This window comes from Oryzias melastigma, linkage group LG14 (genome assembly GCF_002922805.2).
Source record: "Oryzias melastigma strain HK-1 linkage group LG14, ASM292280v2, whole genome shotgun sequence".
NCBI classification, from domain to species: domain Eukaryota; kingdom Metazoa; phylum Chordata; class Actinopteri; order Beloniformes; family Adrianichthyidae; genus Oryzias; species Oryzias melastigma.
In genome coordinates this window covers 13,528,898-13,552,388 of record NC_050525.1, presented here as the reverse complement: position 1 = coordinate 13,552,388, position 23,491 = coordinate 13,528,898, and the positions used below count along the sequence as shown (strand labels likewise).

Genomic DNA, 23,491 nt, shown 5'->3' with positions numbered 1-23,491 from the left:
CCGACCATCTCAAAACCCCTAGTCTTTATCTGTGATCATTTAACACAGACTGTGTCCCAGACAAAAGGAAATTAATTATAACGTTTTACAAAAATTATGATAAAATAATCTCACAAACTATAGACCAATTCACTTCATTTTTACCAAATTCTTGAAAAGCTTGTAAATACATGTTAAGAAAAGTTTACAGACATACTGTCCATGAAGCCATTGTCCTTCATTCAATAACAGACGAAGGACAGTTTGGCTTTGGAACAAAAAGAAACACAACAGCTGTAATTTATGCCTTGCTTAAAAAAAATGAGATGTTACATAATAGTGCTAAAAAAAACTTGCAATTGATATATTTTCTGACTTTAAAAAAAGCTTTTGATACAATAAACCATACAATTCTACTCAATAAACTAGAGCTAAATGAAATCAGAGGAATAGCATAGAACTAGTTATCCAAATGGAAGGGTCCAGTCCGGTAACAGTGGTCACTTTACAGCGACTAATCTAGACATTATTATGGTGTCCCTCTGAGCTCTATGTCAGGATCTACGTTGTTTAATATATATATTAATGATACACTCTATGTATTGGAATTATTAAAACTGTCAGGGACTGGACCCAAAATGCAGAAGGCCAAGCTTGGTAACAGAAACATAAAGTACCGTGGCAACTGTATTTTATTTCTTTTGTAAAATCATTCCTAGTGGTCTTTTAATTATCATTATGTGGTTTTTAGGCAAAAAATGAAAGAAGTTTGTATTATTTTTAAGCCATATTTTCTGTAGAGCAACACAAGTTAATCAAAAAGGCTCAACTGTGTGACTGTGTCCATGGAAGTTAGCTCCACTAATTTTCTCCATCAGCCCTTAGTTTACACTCTTTGTTAGCTCATAGAATCTCACAAGCGCAAGGTAACATTAGCATAGCCCAAAAAAAAAAAAAAAAAAAAAAAACACCAGGCAGTATCAGAGGTATGTAGCCATACAGTTTTGAGCCAGACGGCAGCTCAGATTAGAAAACCGAAGACATTGATGGATGCATTTCTTTGGAAGTGGATGCTATGGGATGAACTGAAAAGAAGACACTTATTTAGATTAACTGTAATTGACTGTAATAAAGACAGCTGTGGATCATGACCAACCTGAATGTCCTGCAGTATTAGGCAAACAAAATCCTCATCTTCTCCATCGTCATCTTTACCATCTTCTCAGCCTGTGGTACAAAATATCAAAACATGCAATAATAATGTTCAATACTACACAATAATAATGCAATACAAAAATAAATATTTTTAAATGTGGTAAAATATAGTAATTTACATACTCATGTTTTTCTGTTTTAGGAAGAAAATTGCATAAGTTAGAAATAACAAGCCAACTAAACAGAACCACAAATGCAGCGACGGACGCCAATGTTGAAGTAAACACCTGAGGGAACGAAACAGAAAGACAGGAAAACCCACACCAGTGCTGGGAAAGTCAAAAACATGTCTATCCAAACTTGTACAATCTTGCACTGGCATTTCTCTGCACCCCCACCTCACCTGAAATATTTGAAGAGAAACCACATGACTTCCAATAAATGGAAATGCTATATTTTCTCAGTTGAAATGAATGCATTTAAATTTGTTGCAAAAAACCAGGGTCCTCAAGGTAGCCTGTGAGCGAAGTTGCCGCTGCCTAGGCCTACTTTTAGACGACCGGCAAAAGTTTATTTTAGTACCTCGCAGAAAAATCAGTATGGTGTAGTAATGAATCACTAAAAGGAGAAAATATAATGTAAAAGTGATCATGAGTTCACTGTGAAATTATATTGCCTCCTTTGGTGATTTGTTTTCATGCTCCACATTTGAGTAATACAGGCGCATGTGATGCAAGCCCCCCGGCCACGCACACACAAACACGCTGGATTTGGCTGTTGAAGCAGCATGAACATGCAACATTTTTTTTACAGAATGCAGACAGAACGGGAGGTTAAAGCTGCTGGACTTACAGAAGAATCCAGAAAGTTCAAAAAAGTATTTATTTGGAGCAATCAGGGGCATCTGCTGGAGGGGCGTCAAATCTCAATGATTATTTGTTAACTTTTTTTTTTTTGTTTGTTTAACAGTTTGACGAACCACTCTTATAAAAAAGTAATAACTTAAAAGCATAAATAAAATATCTCATAAGTTTGATGTAATCAATAACTATGAGTCGCTCCAATTGAGCGAATAACAAACAAATCATTATAATAAAAACTGGTGGTTATGAAAATGTGAATGAAAGGCTAAATTGAACTTTTTTTTAACATTTAAAAAATCATCACCATAATAACTCCAGAATCAACAGCATAAGTCACCACATAAGAAGTGAGTTTCTGCAACCGTATTCTTACTTTGTCACAGCCAATGGACATAAAAAATTATTTTTTTGTTGACATGAGCATAAATGCCTCCAAGTGGTCCTGACTGAGCATGCTCCAGCCGGTTTTTAATGAACTTCAGAATGGAGACGGTTCTCTGACATGAAGCTTGGGAAAATAAAAGTTCAATGAGAATATGTATGTCAGCCCAATATCTGTGTATTCATCTGTGAAAACGTTATATTGTGTCAATAGTAGGGCTGGGAATCTCACTCACGTTGCGATTCACGATACATGGCTCACGATACCAACAGTATTGCAACATGGTAAACATTGAAATAATCAATATATTACCTCGGTAATTTATGATATATACCTATTTTAACACAAATCCATCTTATTTTCTTAAAAAATCTTTTTTTCAATCATTTGAAACACAATATGTCAATTTTACGCCTTTTCCAACATTAAAATAAAAATATCAATAAATACTAACATGTATTTGCAATAATTACATACATTTTAAGGGGATAAGCAAACAAGGTAATAAACAAAGCTCTAGTTAAGAACCAAAAGAAGAGTAAATCAAATGGCCTCACTTCACTTCTGCGTAAATAAAACAATCACATTCGTTCAAATTCAAAATCACTTTAGTTAATTTTACATTTTATGTCAGAAAATTTGTTATTGCTGAGGCAACTATGAGCTTTCACCCTGTTAATATTAAAGGATCTTTTTTTTCATTTTTTGTATGTTGCATATAACAGGAATTTAAAAGAAGATTGCGGACAGCAAATTAGAATACCGCCGTAAAGAGGAAAGCTAAATAGTTAAAAAAAATAACCAGAACATGATAAAAACCAAGGTGGGGAAAAAAAAAAAAAAAAAACAGTAGCAAGGCAGAGCAGATAACCTGAAAACCAGACACCAGACACTTACATCGGGCTGAGGGTAATTAACTGAAATGAATACAGCTGTGAATCATGACAAAAACAAAATAAAAACCAAACAAAACCACAGAACCCTTACAAATCTAGTGTTGTTTGCAGATGACACATATATATTCTTTGGGGATGATTGCTATAACAGTCTTGTTAGCTCTATCACTAAAGAACTCCATGCCATTAAAATGGCTGGATAGAATCAAATTATCATTAAATAAAAAAAAAACAAAAAAAAAAACTGTGACATTTGACAACCATAACAGAAATTTTATCAACAAATAGTCATAACTGTCTTTCCCACTAAAAATGTACAAAAGAACACGTTTTAATGAATATTACTTGTCAGTAAACTAACATGGAAAACATCAGATACATAAAAAGCAAAATCTCAAACAATCTTTCAGTAATAAACACTTCAACATTTATTTGACTGTAATTCATTATGTACAGATTATATTGTTGTTTGGTGCTTCCCTACCTCACATACTGTAATGAAGTATGGGGGAATAATAAGTCTCCAGGTCACCCATAAAGTAAATGACTTAGATCTTACTAATCAACTTTTTAAACAATCAAAATTACTGAAAGTGCAGGAGCTTGTAAAATGTCAAACAGCAATAATAGCATCCTAATTTTCGCCAAATGTCATCTAGAATTATTACACAACAAAACTGCAACAAGAAAACTTTAAATATAAATAATATTAACTTTACATGGGAAAAACAAACTTTGCACACAAATACCACTAAAAGTAAAAGTTTCTTGTGTCAACATATATTTCAAGTATCTGGTGAAATAATGCTTATTGTTAATGTTTTTTAATGCTGCTTATTAATTTTTCTGTTCTCATCATGGAAGTACTTTTGTCACAAACAGGCAGACAGCTGGTTCCATGTAGGTTTATTAACAGAGCTAAATGTCCACAGACTAAGCAGGGTCAGACAGGCAGAGGTCATACACAGGCATGGGATCATCCGAGACAAGAGAGAAGAGGAATCAGAGTCCAGGCGAGGGTCAGGGGCAAGCAATCGGAGTGGGCAGGGGCAGAAGGTCAGGTCCAGGAATAAACGCTCAGAGCTGCAGGCAGGGTGGCAACAAAACTTCGCAGAGAGTGACAGTGTGGAGCCAGACTATATGCTGAGGAGGTGATGAGATGATGGGAAACAGCTGACGATGATGAGTCTAGGTGAGGGCAGGTGGTGAGCTCAAAACTCTGGTGAGCGCTCCCTCTGGTGGCTGGAGATGGTAACAGCAGGTTGCTCCATGACAACTTTAAAACAAGTTTAACAGCATGAAATCTTTGAATGACTCATAAGTAAAATGATTAGCAAGAGAAAGATTTCCACAATATCTGTTCTGTAGTTACTGGGCTGTAAAATCCAGTTTGTTTTGTTTTAATGGTGCTGCTTTATCACCGGGATGGAGATCTCACTGGAGAAGGTGCACACTTGCGATGTCATGGAATGAGGCAAAATGCAGTCAGGGAAGACAAACTAATCCAACATCCGAAATCCAAAAGCCAAAAGTCAGAGGCAAAAAGGCAGATCAAAACACCCAAGGGAACAGACAAAAAAAGGATCAATAACAGACAAACAAAAACTGATCCCAACATGTGCCAGAACCCAGATAAACAAAACGCTGCACTCCAAACTCTCCACCTTGCATAGACACTGTGAAAGGGTTTTTGTAGCTGCATGTCCCATCCATGCCAGCGTCAAAACACCTAGGACCCCACCTGCCTGATTGGTGCACCCTCTACCAGTGTCATGATCTCATGTAGCTAAAAAACTTTATTACTGGACTATTCAAATAAATCAAGAGGTAAAACTGCTATTTTGACCATTTTTGACGAGTTTTCTAAACTGGTGCATCCCATACCTCTGCAGAAACTACCTTCAGCCAAAGAACTGGCTGTTCTCAGCAGCATTTGTTTCGCCTTCATAGGCTTTCACAAAACATCATCTCTGATTGTGGCCCTCAGTTCATAGCTGCATTCTGGAAGGAACGCTGCAAGCTCCTAGGGATCAAGCTCAGTCTATGTTCTGGTTTTCATCCCCAGACTGCCGGTCAGGTAGAGCGATACTACCAGGATTTGGATGTTGTGAGCCATGTATCTTAAGAATCTCAAGACTTGGTTCTCTCGGCTTCTCTGGGCAAAGCACTCTTAAAACACCCCATTTTTTTTTTTTTTAGCTTACAAGGAAGAGCAGCTTCTGGTTCTCTCATCACTGTGGAAGAAGTGAATGGGTGACATCTGGAGTCTGAAGCTGGTCATTGTGATCTGAGAGAACGTCCTGCGGCTGCACAGACTAAACTTTTTTCTTTCATTTCTTACTGAAAATTGTTTTCAGTAGAAAGAAATGTACTCTTTAGGAGAATTTATTACATTCTTAAAATGTCAACAATAGACTGTTATCATAGATGGAGCTTTCTAACCATTACATGGTTCAAGAGGTCACTACTTTAAATAAAGGAAAACATGTTCTGAATTGTCAATGATTTATGTTTGTAATGAAGCAAAAATAAATACTGCTTTTGAAAAAAATCTACAAACCTAGAAAAAGAATCACTCCACCCATGAATCAAATATACAACCATCAATACAATAAAAAGTTTAAGCACCAGGCACTAAAGGGGTTTATTTGAGGGCTGAAAATGAATATTTTAATATGGGGGTCTATGGGAATATGCTCACTCTAAGCACCAGCCTCTCTGCTCAGTGGTGGTTCTACGATGTTTCGTTACTTCCTGGTTGGCCTCAACCCCCGCCCACTAGAGTTACCACTAGGATTTGACTCAGGTCGGCACGTGAGGATGAAGAACCTGGAGACAAGATGTTTAGGTAGTGAGCTTAAGCAAAGCCGTGAGACAAAAATCTACTTTAGAAAACATTTAAAACTATTTTTGTTTACCCTATTTATACTCCTTCTACACCAATGAATTCACCATAACCATTTTGCATTTCATCTCTTGGCACTTAGCTCTAACACACTTAAAACACATCACCACTGCCACATATGCTTGTGTGCTGATATCAACTGACTTACCTGCAAAACATACAAGAAAACAGTAATCAACCGGAGAGCACTTGGTCATGTTCTCTGCAGACTTCCTCATCACAACCTGACTAAGCCTCTGCTGGCATCAGCTACTGATGCACAAAGCACCAATCGCCCTCTGCTGGTGAGTATTGGCCTAAAGCATTTTGCAATAGATAGGCATAACAACAATTTTACTAATTGTTTCCAAACTTTACATAGAATTAAAAAGGGGAACGGGGCAACCATTTTAAATTGTTAAAATTGTAAATTTCACCTATTGTGATTATTTTTAGAGCATAACTCATGAAGCAAAGGATCACTACTCCATTTACCAGTAACCTTTTCCATTTAAAGGGTACAAAAGATTTACTAAATACTATATATGCTCTTTAATATTATCAATTTAAGTTACACAGTTCTAGAAAAAAAGAGAGGTTTTCAGTTTTATATGGCAGTGTTTTTCAACTTTCTTTTTGCCAAGGTAAACTTTTTCCTTGACAAAAATTCTGCGGCACACCAGCATCCAAATATGTAAAACAGGAGAAACTGTATTGAAGTACAGTCCCACCACAATCTCGCCACAATTTTTTGTAATAATCCAGGCAGAAAAGCTGGAAGTTGAGACTGTTTTTCCAAAATGTTGTAATCAAAGTTGTGATATTTTTCAATAAGAATTTTTAACTAAATTAGCTGAAACTTTGCTCAAGTTGTTGTTTTTGCCTTTATTAATAACTTTATTAATATGCAATTTTACGTGACCTCACAAAAAACTATAATATATTCTTTCCAAAGAGTGATTTATTTATTTTTTAATATTTCTTTAAATGTTCGTGGCAGAGCAACTATAATTTTTGAACAATTATATAATCACAGCATGCTTGTTTTTTATACACAAAAAAACATTCGATTCATGTTTGTGTTCAATTGAACAACACAAAAAGTGAACATTTTAAAGTTTTATTATTTTTATTTACTCTTAATGCAAAATATAACTTTAACAAGAAAAGTTGTATTTATTTTTGGGTGAATAAATCGTTTTATTTTAGCAGCATTGTGCAGAAGTCAATTTAACCCAATGCATTATGGGAGGTGCAGTGCAAAAACTGATACTAATGCTGGACAAACTCACATCTCTGAGCTTCATTATTTTGTTCACTTTTTCCACAGTCTGACACTGGATCCCACACGAAGCTACATTCCTAAACACAAGCTTTAGCTGTTATTTTTGTTGGAACCATGAGTTGCAACAAAAAATTAAGGAAGTTAACCACTTTTGATTGGTCAGACTGATGACATGATTAAGCCTCCAAGAATGATTGGTGGAGACAGATGGAGAGGGAGAACTTTTCCAAAAAACACCTAACTGTTGCTAAATTGCGGGACTGCCATTCTTATCAAAAAGTCTTTATTGGTATCAAATAAACACAAATAAAAAAAATATTTTTACAGTCTGTCATATTCCTAACCATTCAGTGTTTTATCAGGGCCTGTTTGGATGAAAACAGAGCTGATCAATAAAAATGAATAATTGCCCGCGGGACTCATGAACATCTCTCACGGCACACTGGTTGAAAAACAGTGGTCTACATAACTAGCCATACTTGTAGTTTCCCATGGAAGTACAGTTTAATTCATTAAAATAATACATTTACAATGATGTTGGTTAAAAAATAAAAACTCTTCAAGAAAAATGGCTAAAAAATAATAAAAATAATGACAAATATAGAATAACTGACAGAATGTGATTTTTTAAGAGTCTTTGTATAATAAGTTTTGCAATTTCTTTAACATTTAAACATTTTTATATAAGGTTGGTTCTGACTGGTTTAGCAACAGCATTATCAGCATAGGTCATAGAAATTGCACTCCTATATACATTTTTTAGCTGTCAGTTCAGTTTTAATAACAACACTAATATTGATGGTGCCGGGCATTTCATCTGCCATCTTACTGTCCCTCTTCCTGAGCTGGAGCTTCAGATAATTTTGAGAGTTCATTGGTGATCCAGACAACACCACCTGGTCCACACATTCCTCCTTCACCAAATTCATTTTCCACACCTGGAAAAAAAACAAAACAATTGAAAGTCAAGTGAAGAAAAAACATGTCTTTGCCCAGTTTCAGGGCAGAAGCCAAAGTGCCATTTGGCAAAGTACTGACTCCCACCATGACCCCAGCATGCAAACTATTAAAGAAGAATTATTGTTAAATTTCTCTCTCTTCTCTCTGTATACGTCTGATTTCCGCTACAACACCACGACCTGCCACTTGCAGAAGTTTTCAGACGATACAGCTGTTGTGGCCTATATCAAAGGAGAAGAGGACAGCGAGTACAGGCGGCTGGTGGAGGACTTTGTGGACTGGTGCAGGGAGAACCAGCTGCAGCTGAATGTCCAGAAGACCAAGGAGATGGTTCTGGACTTCAGGAGGAAAGCTTCAACACCTCAGCTGCTGCACATAGAGGGAGACAGCGTGGAGAGAGTGCAGACCTACAAATACCTGGGGGTCATGTTGGACCACAAGCTGGACTGGACCGCCAATACAGATCAGCTCTTCAAGAAGAGTCAGTCCAGGCTGTACTTTCTCCGGAGGCTGCGCTCGTTCAACATCTGCACTAAGCTGCTGCAGATGTTCTATCAGTCTGTGGTGGCGAGTGCTCTCCTCTATGCTGCTGTGTGCTGGTGCAGCACCAGCAAGAAGAACCTCTGCCGGCTCAACAAAATCATCAAGAGGGCGAGCTCTGTGGTGGGACTGAAGCTGGCTCCTGTGGAGGAGGTGGCAGAGCAGAGAACTCTGGCCGTCTTCAGGTCCATCATGAGGAATCCCTCCCACCCCCTACATGAGGCCTTCACCAGCAGGAGGAGCACATTCAGCAGCAGACTGCTGTCCCAGCGCTGCTCCACGGACAGAATGAAGAACTCTTTTGTTCCTCGCGCCATCCGGCAGTACAATTCTTTGGCTGAGCATCTGAGGAGCTTTTAATTGTTTTAATCCACAAATTTTTAATCTATTTAATCTATTGATATTTAACTATTTATTCCTGCAATTTTAATTTAGTTTTTAATCTTTTAATTTTGTTTCTAAATCTACGACTCCTGTTGTTCTTATTGTCCTTTATGTGTGTATGTTTTTATGATTGTCAGCAGATGACCACATTTAAATTTCCTAAGGGATTATTAAAGACCCTATCTATCTATCTATCTATCTATCTATCTATCTATCTATCTATCTATCTATCTATCTATCTATCTATCTATCTATCTATCTATCTATCTAAATTTAAGAAAAAGGTCATTTTTGTGTGCATGAAAAATACTTGACTGTTTTCTAAGTCAGAGCAATGATTCGAAATATTACCTATTGATGAAGCCACATAAAAACAGCCCAATTATAGGACAATTTTGACTGCAACTATTTAATAAGGGCATTTAATTGCCTTTTAACTCAAGTATTGAAGTAGGTAACACTGCCCTCTATCACTTGGGTAATACAGCATTACCTATCAACAGTGGATGCAGTTTATTTTTACTAAGAATATAAATGTGGCTATGGAAACTTCTTTTGAAAATGTTTCTTTACAGAAATGATCTTAAATAAATAAATGGGATTTTTGATTTCTACAATTATTTAGTGTTTCAACAAAAGATGTCCTGATCCGATCACATGATCAGAGATCAGGCCTCATTACATAGTTTCAGACTTAATCGAAATCAGATGTTGTCTCTCAATCAGGACTGGACATTTATTTTAATTATCATTATTTAGATCAAAGTAGTGCATAAAATAAACTAAAACAAACTTAAACTATTTTAAATAAAGAGATAATATGGCATTTATTTAGTTTTTGAACAAAACCGACCTTCTATTGTAATAAATAAGGCTTTTAAAGGAATAAAAATAAATGTTCTAAATGTACAATTTCACATATGATTTCATATTATGATTATTTGCAGATAATAAGTGGCTGACAAATAGTCTGAAAAAAATATACATTTTTGATTAGTCATGATTAATTTTTTCCAGATTTGCAATTATTTTTTTTTTTTTATCAATTCCTGGCCCTACTCTTAATCCATAATCTCTTGATCACATCTGATCAAAAATGATCTGATGATACTAAAGCTACAGTCACAAAACTTTGTTACATGACTAATTATTACCCCACTGCTGTACTGCAACACAGACTTTAAGAGAAATCACTTAAATCAACAATAATTTTTCATGTAAACATGGATCATTATTTATCAAGACTAATATTTTAAAAAGAACTAATGGTTCAGTGTCCAAACTTTCTCACATGACTAATCATCACCTAGTTTGACTTGTTGTAGTTCACATTTTTTTTTTGTTAATAGTTGCACTTTTTGCTATTTTTACACAATTATTCAAGCTACTTCACAGAAGTGCACTGCTGTGTTAAAAGCTAAAAGACGGGGAATAAAATAAAATGGGGACCAACCTTGGTCAGTTTATAACTTTTGTTTTTTTTTTATGTTTTACAAAAGTACCAAATTGGGACTCTGTACCTGTATCAAAATCAAATGACTCAAAATCAAATCAACCACAAAAAATTCTCATTGTGACATCCCTAGTTTCAATCATTTCGGAATTTCCTGAATCAACCAGTAAGTCTGCATAACAGACAAAAGACGTGGGCCGAATTCTTCCACCCACCCTTCCGGCTTCTACCTACCCCACTCCAATTGAAAGGACTTTTGTAGTGGTAGGGGTGTTGGAAATGATTTTTTAAGGGCGAGGCGAAGGGACTTCAAGCACTGTATCCCTCCACCGGTAGGGTGAGCAGTGAAACACATTTCAATAAATGACTTTTGTTTTAGCGTGACTTTTAAAAGTTTTAAAGTAAGTTGCCCGATGTTGTAATGTATTTTCTGAACGCTGACAGCTACGCGCTAACGTAGGTGACAGGCGAATATTGGTGACATCACCAAGTTGGAGTGCAATCTGAATTCAAAGGCACTATTTTACCATAACTCTCCGTAGGCTAAATGTAGGGGTAGGAAGAAGCTGTAGGGGAAGAATTCTGATTTGGCCAAACACTGTCACTTCCTAGTGTTGACTCACATAAAATATAATTTAAATATTTTACTTTAATTTGCAGAAAAGTCATAAAGTCTAAATAGTTTTGCCAGTGTACAACATGCAGGCCCTACTAACTGCCAGAAATAAAAACACTATCTCCAAATCTCACGGTATCTATGGACTGGTTGAATGAACTCCTACAGGCTCTCCAGAACCCTATGGAGAGTGTAGAACGGGTTTGCTGCATTGTAGTGACCACCTGTCTTGTCCTGGCTTTTTAGTCCCTCCAAGTTTTTAACAAAGACATGAATCACAACTCGAGGTTACCAAAAAAATGAAGTCCAGCGTTGCTCTCTGGGTTGGTCCGTGGTTAGTTCACTGTGAAAAATGGAGACAAAAATGTTTCAGTTTTAACCTTGATGTGGTAAAATTGAACGATTTTTCTCTAAAATATCACAAAACATCTGACAACTACAAGATCTGCTTTTTTATCCTTAAAAAGCTAAGTTGCACTTCACACAGAGGTAATCATTGTCATACCGGACGCCTGAGTCCACATTGGTGAAAATTCGCAGCATGAACTCTCCTTCTTCACCAGGATAATACGTGGAGGGGATGACGACGTATCGGCCCCGAGGAAGGTTGCATCTCAGGAAAGCTGACCGAGCTCTGGAATAAAACGTTTCGCCCACTTGTTTGTTAAATAGAAGTCGGTGCATTCTGTGCTCCCTGTTCAATTCCACCTGGAAGCAAAGTTTACATTTTACAGGAGTGAAATCAACCTTATGCTGTATATCATGTATTTAGTAGCACATGATATAAGCCTTTTGTTTGACACAAATAAATGATTTTATAATATTTGAGAAATGTAAATAAAATACACATGTATCCAATCAAAAAGATACAAAAAGAATTGCAGAGTAATTTTTGTTAGATGAAGCTGAGTTTTTTTTTTTTACTACAACCAAGAACAAACTGTCATATTTGGGATTCACTCATTGTCTGAGTTGGTTCTGGTTTAAGTAACATCTCTCATCAATCACATCTGTCAGACTGTATTAACGTCTCATCAGTACAAGTTAAAACTGTCTGTTTCTCTCTGACTCTGTTTACCTGTTTACTTTAAAGTCTGCTTATTTAAACCTTGATCTATGGAAGTTTTTTTCTCTCAATTGACAATGGAATTTGAAATTTGTTCAGGGAATTTGAAAATGCATTTTACCTTTGAGAATTCCATAAACATTTTGGGCTTTCAATTTAAAAATGCCTTTTGTAATTTGAGAACTCAATAAGGAATTAACCAATTTAATCTAATATATTTTAAATGTGTAAGTTAAATATGTAAGAAGAAAACAAATCCATGTTGACTTTGCCTAATTTTGACAGTAGGATACAAAGCTAAAGTAAAGTTATATGGATGTTACCTTAAAAACACTAAAGCCAATGACCAAATTATCTCCATGACCAGTTTTTTTATAGATCCTCCGGTCTTTTTGTTGCAAGGTGATCATCACTTCATCCATTTCCTTTGTCACATCAAACAGGTACTGAAAAGGGGATTTCAAGAGACAGTTTTAATCTAGTTTGCTTCTGTGTTTACAAAAAAAGGAAAACAAGAATAATTTCATAACCTGCTGTACCTGAGGATTCTGTAGAAATGTCTTGTTTTTTTTCCTGCCACCACTGCGATTTCTTTGTGGATCTTCATGTATGATCCACTTCCCAAAATGCAAAGCTTCATTCCACGTTTGTGAAGGATCAGCAATGTGGCAAACATCTGCATCAGAGAAGTGTCTGCACCAGTCTCTAAATGACATCCTGTGGATTAGAGCAAACCTGTTAATGGACATCCTTAAGGTTTACGCTAACCTCAGAAATGGACTGCAGTGATGTATTGATCTTTTGTGTTTACCAGAACTCCCCATCATCCTCTACTGTGAGGCCAAGGTTGTGCCTCTCTGTATCACTAATCTTGGTCCATTCCCTAGAGCTGACAAGACACAAGCAAAGAAGGTGGGTGATCAACATAGGGGCAGGTTGTGTGTGTGTTAAAATACCAGAAGTGGCTAATATGGTAATTACAGAAAAAAAATCATCACTCCCATCAGTGAAAGATTTAGCACAGTCATTGACCCTATTATTCAGTTTTATGGTTGTTTATTTTCTAAGGTCGGCTGGATCTCCTTCCTGGTCATAGACGAAATATTCTAACAATTTTGCGTCTCACATTCTTCGTATTATTTTACTGCTGCTGCTTCTACAACTGCTCATGGCTATTCCCATCCTCAATCTAACAGGATTTGCAAGTGCTGATGTAAGGCATTCATTCTTCTCCATTTGACTAAGACAACACTTGTTTCAGTCAGTATGCCAAGTTTTACATTTACTAGCAGATCAGGTTTTCAAAGTCATTTTGTTGACCTGGTTTGAAGGATAATCTTATAACAACTCTGTTTTATGGACACTTTGCTTTATGGGTAATAACTAGGCTAATGCAAACGTGCTTGCCCTACACTTTATTTCTCTCATGAAATCTGTACACCAATGAGATCATTTTGAACACCATCCTAGATGATTTTGACCCACATTATCTTTGCTTGGTTCTCTCACACTGGAATATCTTTTCAATTCAGGTTCAGCTAGTATAATTGATCTGGGATAAGTTAGGTAGCATTTGAGACAAGTATTTATGTGGTTCCTCGTTAGTTGGCATTGAACCCTCCATGCTGAGTTTCATAGCAGCAATTGTCACCAGTATACCATGGTAGTGCCCGACAACCATTCCTTTCCTTCAATGTTGAACCAAATCTAGTTTTTTTGTCTTAATGCACTTTTATTTGATGCTAGACTACTTCCATCACACACATTGTCTGTCTTTGCGCTACCCTCACCTACTTTAGCCAGTGAGCTAACACGGGTTACTGAGGTATGGTCATTGCAGTGCACAAGCAACGTCTTTGAACCATAGCAAAGAATTCAATTCAATTTTATTTATATAGCCAAATATCACAACACAGTAGTAGTCCCAAAGGGCTTCACACCAGTAATTGCACAAAAGCATAAAGTCAGTCATAAAATATATAAACAAAAGCTGTTTGCTAAACTAAACAGACTAAGCAAAACTGGAGATCCCTGGCCTACCCTTTACTACTTCCCCAGGGGTTTCTCAATTCGGATCGTAGGAATAGTTCAGTCTTGGAACCCTTGGCAAAGGGTTTTATTTTATGGGGACATCTTGCAATAATGCTAAAGATCAATGTTAAAGGAAAACAGGAACGGTTCTGGTTCACGAGTAAGCAGACCCGTTTGATCACAAAGCTACTGCAAAACAGTCAGGATAATCTTTTGCATTGGTCGGTGCAGGGGGTCTGGAATATATTCAGATGATTATACGTATATCATCTGGGTATGCTCTGGATTTTTGGTGCTGGTTGGTACAGGTGAATTTTTTTTTTTGGTGATGATGATCTAAATACACTTGAATTTTTGGTATTGACTAGTGTGGATGATTTTTTTCTGATGACAATCGTCTGAGTATATTTAGATTTTTGGTACTGATTAATATAAATGACTTATCTGTGGATGTTTGAAATTAAATTACATCACTGATCTTAGTGATTCCTAATAACATGAATCTATGATTGAAGGGAATAAATATTTGATATTGAATCCTGAAATGGATGTTAATAATTCATGTAAAGAAAATGGTAAGGTCAAGCCAGGGTGGGATTATATAAGTTCGCTTCCTCCCACTTCCTTTTCAAGTGACCAACTTATGATTGATAATGTAAGATGTTATATTGTGTGTGATTGGTTGAAATAATCCATTTCATTCATTCATTCGATATTCCAAGACGAGTGAACTGTTGGCTTGTGGATTTGTATTATTTAAAATAGGGCTGTCAGATCTGTCACGTTAAAAGCGCGTTAATCTGACACGTGCTTGACGCCGACAATTTTTTTGACGCATTAATCGCGGATTTTCTCATACGTGCCTTTCCATACCGCGCGCGCGGGCGTCCCGCCTCCTAACTCACCGGCTGATCTCACTAGAACACGGGCGGGTCTCCAACCACCGAGCTGCGAGCTAAAACCGGCCGGCGCTAGGACCTGGAGAGCTCCTGCACCCTAACCGGTTCGCGTCCAGTACCACGTCTGTTGGTACCATTATATATTAAGTCTATGGGTGGTACCGGCTCGCGTCCGGCGCCGCGTCCCGAGAGCTGCCGAACAGCAAGCGCACCGGGGGACGTTTTAAACGTTCTGGAGGTTTAAGCGTGATCCAACCCCAGCAGAGCGGTCTGTCTGCCAGCATATTCATGGCGTGAGCTCCGCTGGACACGTCGCTGCATCGAGCTGCAGCCAGAGAACGTGGCGGCAGTACCAGACTGTCAAACTATCCACAGTGTATCCCGCTTTTCTCAGTCTTTAATGTTTTAAAAAACAAAAGTTAATTGGAAATGATAAATCTCTATTTCATTTATTACTGTAGTTCAGCAGAGGAGGAAAAGATTTGGTCCTGACAAAAAATGAACATGAAAGTGTTATGGAAATTTTATTTTTAATGTTTTTTATTTTATTTTACTGAACGTTGATTGAAGTTTTGAATTTAAAATGCCCTTCACTTGCACTTGGGATTTTGTTAGGCATTTTATGTTACAGCCTTTTATTGTTAAGAAAGTGTATCTCAATACAATGTTACAAAATAAAGTATTTCTGATGAAAACTATAAATTTTGTCATTCTTGTTTTCATAATTAATGTAGAACTGCTAAATTCCACGAAGCACACATTTTTTTTCCTTTAAAAAAAGGCCACATTTTAATTTGCGATTAATCGCGAGTTAACTCAGTACAAATGCGATTAATCGCGATGAAAAATTTTAATCGCCTGACAGCTCTAATTTAAAAAAAAAAACAACAAAAATAATTTTTTGGTTAAAAAAAGGGTCATTCAACACTGAGTGCTATCTTCATAACTAACCCTGGATCTTTATATCACTTGATTGATTTATACAGACGTGAATATAAAAAAAAAAGGGATCTCTGGTTTCTTTAAATTGTCAGTGTCAAGCAAAAGCATTGTAATGAAGTTTTTTTAATCTCCCTCAAGCTGCCTCCAGCTCACCTGTCACTCCAGGGTCCATTCCACTCCTTTTGTCCCCAGGGGTTTCTCATTCGGACCATGGGAATAGCTTCAGTCCTGGAGTGCTCCCCTTGCCCATGACCGATGTGTACTCTCTTCACTGCTGTCACAGCGTATGCATGCCCCATTACCAGACCGTTTGCCAGCCTGGCCTCAATTTGATCCCGGTCTGCCTGTAAAATGTAGAAACCTGGTGAGTACAGTCAAAGTATCTAAAGAACGTAGATTTCATATATTAAGTACAGACCGTGATTCCACAGCTGATGATTCCTCCACGTTTATAAACTTTGCGTAGTTTTTCAAATAGATTGATTTGGTCTTGGTCTGAAATCTCTTTATCCAAGTTGATTACTTCATAAACAGCTCCACTGAAATCCACCACAGCATCTCCAGTGTATCCCCCGCTTAAAGACTCATAGCAGCCATAGAGTCTGAGATTAAAGACACAACATTTAGTTGGATATAAAGATGTCCCGCTTTTTATAGCATCTTTCACATTCTGATAAAGAAGCTTAAAGCTAATGCTTATTTCTGAAAAGAAGAAATACTTGTCCATAAATCAAGTGTACTGACTTGGCATAAGCCTTCTCCAACAGAGCACTCCAGAATTCATTATGACTATTTGAATGACAGTAGATCAGGCGTCCGTTAACAGTAGGCAGCCGGTCGTCCACTACCACATCTGTCCACTGACCAAAGACCCAGAACCGGAAGTGGAAGATCCCGGCATAGTTTTCTGGATGTTTGGGATCCCAGTCCTGCTCCTCCCAATCGGGAATCACCTGAAAAATGAAAAGAAAACTGAAAATGTTTTTTAAAATTAATAATGAAAATCTTAAATCTTTTGGCTGAAATAGTTATCCAATCCAACTCACGAGTTTCAGTGTCGGGCATAAAGGTCCTATTAATTAAGCCTGTTAGAATTTGAACACATAACTTTCTAGTCTCAATACTGACCCGACCACTGTTGAGCTGGTTGACACTGAGATCCAAATCTGCTGTTGCAGGTTTGGTCTTCTTCTTTAAGCATTGATTTTGGAGGATTTTAATCAACCAAGATTTGCCACACACTTATCAGGAATGGTTCAAACCATAATTTTTCAACGTTCAACCACATATGCCTTGGCAAGGATTGAAGGTTTATGATGTTTGGTCAATGTGATCACTTTTTTGCCAAGTTGTAACACTTTTAGTTTACATGAAACAGAACGTTCCTACAGTGATGCAAGTTGCAAACAAAAGCACTTTACATAAGATAAAACAAAGTAGACTTTGTTTCTTTAAGTTCATAAATGCACCAATACTTTAGATTTTGTTTAAAATAGAGGCTATAGTCTTTCTCATAGTAAACTCACCTTTTCCCATATGTTTGGTTTCAGAGCAAGACATGAGCTCGCAGCAACAAACCAGCAGTTCCCTACTTCCCCCTGATTCAAGTCATGGGAATTGATACCTTCCACAAACAAATGAGGGTTTGAGGTTATCTCCTACATAAAAAAAATGATGTTTATGTTTAGATCATGTTTTCAACAGAAATTTGAAAAAAATATAAAGAATTCACAGTGTTTCACCATCTTTTCTTACTGCCACTCACCCCTGGTCGTTTCCACTTCACAACATCACGAGGTTGTTCTTTATGAAACACAGATAAATCGTTTGCGGGGAACTCTGGATCTTTAAACAGCTTCCTCCTCTGGATACAGTCCCTCTTCAGTTCAGCATAATTTTGATTTTTGAACGCAACAACAGAGGAGGACATGGCTGAGACACGGAAACCTAACAGATGGATGATAAACAGACAAGATCAGTTAGAGATTTGGTCCGAAACTGGTCAGATTTGGAAGCTTTTCCTTGTTCTGCTGCTCATCTCACAAATATCCTCACAAATATCCATCTCTCAGGTGGGTTGTGAACAGACTTTCCCCCCGAAGAGCAATCAAACGTCCAAACACAGATTTGCTTATTTTTATACTAATGTTAAAATTCAGTTTTTAGTTTGTAACTCTAGCATGAAAGACCAAAAAAAGTCACTGAGTCAAGTAGATGATGCAAAAACTTTAAGTTGTGTTGTGTTAGTTGTGTTAAATATAAAATAAGAATTTAAGAAAGGAGAAATAAATGCTGACCTGGACAACGGCTCTCACACAGCAGCAAGATACTGACTGTTAAACAACAAGGAAATCCGAGGTGTTTATACCTGAACCTTATTTACATACCAGCGACACATTTCCTTATAGGTGCTGCTCAGAGCCACGCCCCTCTTGTGTTTTTTCTTACAGAGCAAATTCTACGAAATCCACGACTTTACTTCCACAAAGCTCAATAACAATTGAAACATAAGCAACATTCTTTTGATCCTTCAATCTTCCCACCTACTGTTACCAGGCTTCACATCTGACAGACTGGTGCTGTTTGAACACAGAACCAAGGAAGCTTATTTTCAGTTCGATCTAAGTCAAACTGAAAGTAGTTAGACCTGTGTTGCATCTTTCTAAGAAATCCACAACTTTACAATATTTCTGTAATACTTGAAAAAAGAAAAAACCTTGTCAAGGATTTTTAACTCTGACATGTGCTTAGGTCATGACGGTTTGTGATCCACTGATTTCCATCATAAACAATGTTCATGTGATCCTTAGGCAATCCACCTGCTGTCACCTCATCTTAGATAAGGACAAAGTTTCACCACAGAAGTGAACAAACATGCTTTCAGCCTGATCTGTGTCAAACTGAAACTGAGTAACCTGAAGAGGGACTGCATATCTGACATGATGGCAAAAATATGTGCTAACCAAATTTAAAACTGAACTTGTCTGTTTGTGGTTCATCTCCAGTTCATCCGTCTTGCGGTATCTCAGCCATGTCCTCTTCTTTTATCATATTAACATTATGCTGGTCACTAATAGGAATAGAGATTATAATTTATTGCATGTTTGTCACAAGAATGGAGTCCAAACAATGTCATGTAAAATCCTGGATAAGCCCCCAGCTTGTTACGATTGGCTCTTGACCATAGCGAAGAAGAAGGGAGACACAACCAGTTTCCAACACACACACAGTACTACTAATACTGTGAAAAGTGAGGTCCTGACAAGCATTAGGTTCAAACATATTCAAACTGGAATCAATTTCAGTGATAGATGTTGTGTACTTATTCAGTGCTTTTCCTTCACAAAGGTCCAAGGTGCTTTATAGTCACAGTCAAAATCACAACACATATTCACACACTGATGGCACCAGCTCTCTCATACATGATGCCAGCCTATAACCACCAGGACACTGGACATACGGGCAGACAAAGCAGGAATCCAACCTCCGATATTCTGATCCGAAAGTGTTCAACCTCTGCACTAGAGCCATCCAAATAACAATACCCACAAACACAGCCTCAAAACTAGTGTGACAGGAAGAGCATTTTTGTAACAAAATACGTCACGCAAACTTTTCCTGCATGCCCTTTTATGGGTTTTCCCTGCACAAACAAAAGAAGTAAACTCGAGTTTTCCTTCCCAAACATGCCTTACTTGTTGTGTTTTTATTTATCTCTAATTATGGTCTGCCACATTGAGTGAACATACAGCCTGAAAAAAAATCTATTTTCTTAGAGAACAATGTTTTAATGGTTCAATACCAAAATAGGTTTCAAGGAAACAGGTCAAACTGAAAACAGAAAAGTTCTAAACAACATCAAATCCTTCCCATCAGTTCTGTTTCTCACTAAAAGTTCAGACTAAATTGATGTTTTACAGTAAGCGAGGAAGGAAATATTTAGTTATACAATGAATGAGGTGAATGTCTTTGGGAGCATTTCCTGTTTTAGGATGCAGGAAGACCACGTGTAAATGAAATTATTGGGAATAGATGCCAGTCAGGAAAGAGATCAAGAGATTTCTTCAGTACATACATCTTGTTTGTTAGGAATGGGCTTTTATGATTTCCTATAGTACATAATGTTAAATTACAAACCGCTTCAATTTTTCCATTTTAGGACATGACTAAATACATTTACACTCTTAAGGATTTGGTTTCACCACAAACAAATATTTTTGTTAAATCTACATTGAAATAAAAGCATGTAAATGTTCAATTATGACCTTTTTACATTTATTAGTGGGATATTTGTCACTTTAAATACAAATGAACATCAAATGTGAAGAATTTATTACAAACTTTGATGTTTGTTTAAAGCTTTTAGTCAACAAAATAACAACTTTTGATACCAACTCCAGATGATATTAGCTAGCACTAAACAACAAAGTACAAACCTTTCTTTAAAACCAAAATAGTTTAGTATTTAAAAGGGGAGCACACTGCAGTCCTAAAAGGATTTTGTTCTAGAAATCTCCTCTTAATAAACATATTTTACATATCTCTATTAACATGTCTTTTGTTTTCTAAAGAAACTATTTGAAACCTCTGCATATGAACATTTCCAAAGTCATGCAGTGACTCAGCTCCACAAGGGAAAACAGGTTTCAGTTTCTAAACTTTGCATAGTTTGTCCTTAAGGTTGATTACTGGAAAGATTATATTTTTCTCTAATTATTTCATGAGTATTCTGCCTACATGAGTGGAGCCCAAATTGTTGTGATTTTTTTGCAACCTTTTCAAGATTCATGTGAAGTGACAACTACTTACGGTAGTCATAAGGTTAGCACTGCCACATAGCAGTAAACTAACTAAACCTATGTTTCTGTCTTCTTTTTTTAAATCTAAAAACAGTGATTTGATTGGTTTAGTTTAATTTGATAAACAGCACCTGATAGTTGATTCCTGCAAGTGCCATTTATGTTTCATGTTTATAATTTGTTTCAAGCAATGTTATATTTACTAACTTAAAGAACATTTTAATTTTAAGTTAGTAACTTTGAAGGGGAGAAAGGAAATGTTTTGTTTGGATGTTCAGCTTGTGATTTTTTAATAAATGATTTGACAGTGGAGGCAAACACCTGACCAGTAAAGGACTCTTTTTATAAGATGCATTTCAAGATCTAGAAGTGACCTAGCCAATCTCCAGATCTAAACTCTATAGAAAACCTTTATAAAGGAGTTGAAAGTTTGTTACTCAGCAACAGCATAAACAGAACAAGACCAAAACTGCAGTTGTGTGAAAACCTTGAGTTCTGTCATTGCTGCCAAAGAGTTTATAACAATACATTGAGATGAAATTCTATTTTTCATCATAATTTTTAAATATGGTTTATAAAGTGTGAGATGGAGATTTATTGTAAGTTTGTACAGAACAACAGCAAACTCTGAATGTGACGTGACATCATGCAGTCTCACTTCATTTGAAAAAAACGGTTAAACCTGTTTCCCTGCTGGCACTTTCAAAAAAGGCTGTACGCTGATCCTGAAAAGCCTGACACACACCTACATTCAGTCATCTGGTTTAAAAATAATACAGTCACTAGAACGGTACTTCCATCGGACAAAAATAACTCATTTGTTGAGAGCTAAAAATACTCATTCAAACATGTACACATTACAGTCAGCAGGTGGCAGGACAACCACAGTACTTTAAACATCTTTAAAATTAGTGTAAATTTGTGTATTCAGACATTATACAGCAGAGGGTGCTGGAGATTAATGACTGGAAAATGAAAACTACAGTGAAGTGTATGAATGTGCCTGTGAAGAGTTTGAAACTAAATAGAAAAATGATTAAATTAAAAAAGGAACCAGTAATGTCAACAGTACTTGTTGAACTATAATAAAGGATAAAAACTGGGCTAAAGTAATATTGAAAAGAATTGAAAGTCATATTTAATTTGGTAAATACATTAATTATCAAACACAGTTGTTGCTTAGGGGGAGGAAAGAAGCATGTAAAAATTCACCCAAGTATGTTTACATTTCTTTTTTTACATATTTTATATATATTTTTATACAGTTGCCATAATATAACTAGAATGGTCTAGACACACACACTGTAGTTACAAACACACCTGTTTATTGTGATAGTCTCCACATTTAAACTTTTCAGAATGTACACAATATAACTGCAGCTCACACAATTATTCATACAAATTGACACAAATAAAGCCTTTCATTATGTCACATATACTATTAGTGCAAAGGTGAGCTGACTCCTGTGCTCAGGTGAGTGTTTATGGTTTCCTAATGTGAATAAAGATGGAATGTACAAAGGGGGAGAGCACCCGGCGATCCCAACTCCAAGACCCCCCGCCGGGGCAGCAGCAGCCAGGACCCCCCCAACACCCGCCCCGGGGAACGCGGAGAGAACCCGCCTGCCGGGCAATCACGCCAAACATCCAGGTACGGGTCAGGGCCACCCAAGAGAAACCCAACCTAATGCTCCAGACAACCGCCCGTCCCCACCGGGGGAGTTCCAGGGGGGAGCAAGGGATGGGCGGCCCACCCCTGCCAAGGAGAGGCTCACCCAAGAGAAACGGAGGTCCCGGAAGAGTGATGCAACAAGGCCCGACCAGCCACACCCACTGGTGGAGTTTTGGAGAGGACTAGTTCTTGAGAGCAAGGACCGGAACCCGCACCACCGAGACCTGGACACCCCCAGGCTCCGATGTAGGTTGATCCCCTGTTCTATCTTAAATCTCAGAGATCCCACTCCCGGCGCAGAGAGGAGACCACCGGGCCCAGGAGACCGGCACCCAAGAGACAAGACCACCAGGCCGAGGGACCGCACCCCCCCGCCAGGGGTTGGGCAGGGGACAGAAGGTCGAAGGTCCCACCTTTCTTGTGTGATGCATGTGTGTTTGTTTGTTGGAGTGTATATTTGTGGTGTTAGAGGTGTGTCTACTAAAGGGTGCAGTTAAAATTGGTGAGAAGGGCATCTCCTGATTGCTTGCAGAGATGCCCTGTCACCCTCCCTCCCACCAACAGCCCTACATGTCTATGGTGGGGTTAAAATTGGCAGGAAGGGCACTGAGAGGACATCAAGTGTTTGCTGGCAGTGATGTCCAAGCACCCCCCCACCATCGGTCCCTAATATCTAAGGTGCAAA

At 37.4% G+C, this 23,491-nt stretch overlaps 1 protein-coding gene across 1 annotated transcript; it reads right to left on the bottom strand.

The window, feature by feature from the left end:
* Nucleotides 1–8,197: 8,197 nt before the first annotated feature.
* Nucleotides 8,198–18,278, bottom strand: LOC112143033 (calpain-5). Its single transcript, XM_024266771.2, has 11 exons — nt 18,101–18,278; nt 17,862–17,993; nt 17,080–17,288; nt 16,754–16,937; nt 16,489–16,679; nt 13,275–13,352; nt 13,003–13,180; nt 12,787–12,909; nt 11,903–12,105; nt 11,690–11,740; nt 8,198–8,382 (listed from the first exon to the last, which is right to left on the bottom strand). Exons 1-11 carry the CDS (start codon nt 18,263–18,265, stop codon nt 8,370–8,372), a joined length of 1,527 nt encoding a protein of 508 aa, XP_024122539.1. The 5' UTR covers nt 18,266–18,278; the 3' UTR covers nt 8,198–8,369.
* Between the last annotated feature and the right edge of the window lie 5,213 nt (nt 18,279–23,491).

What these genes read in the sequence shown, in the direction of transcription:
- LOC112143033 (XM_024266771.2), bottom strand. Translation starts at nt 18,265, where the DNA reads ATGTCCTCCTCTGTTGTTGCGTTCAAAAATCAAAATTATGCTGAACTG. An exon ending in AACCAAACATATGGGAAAAG is followed by an intron (nt 17,289 to 17,861) that starts GTGAGTTTACTA and finishes TTCATTTTTCAG; the next exon opens with GTGATTCCCGATTGGGAGGA. An exon ending in CATTTCTACAGAATCCTCAG is followed by an intron (nt 12,910 to 13,002) that starts GTACAGCAGGTT and finishes TCCCCTTTTCAG; the next exon opens with TACCTGTTTGATGTGACAAA.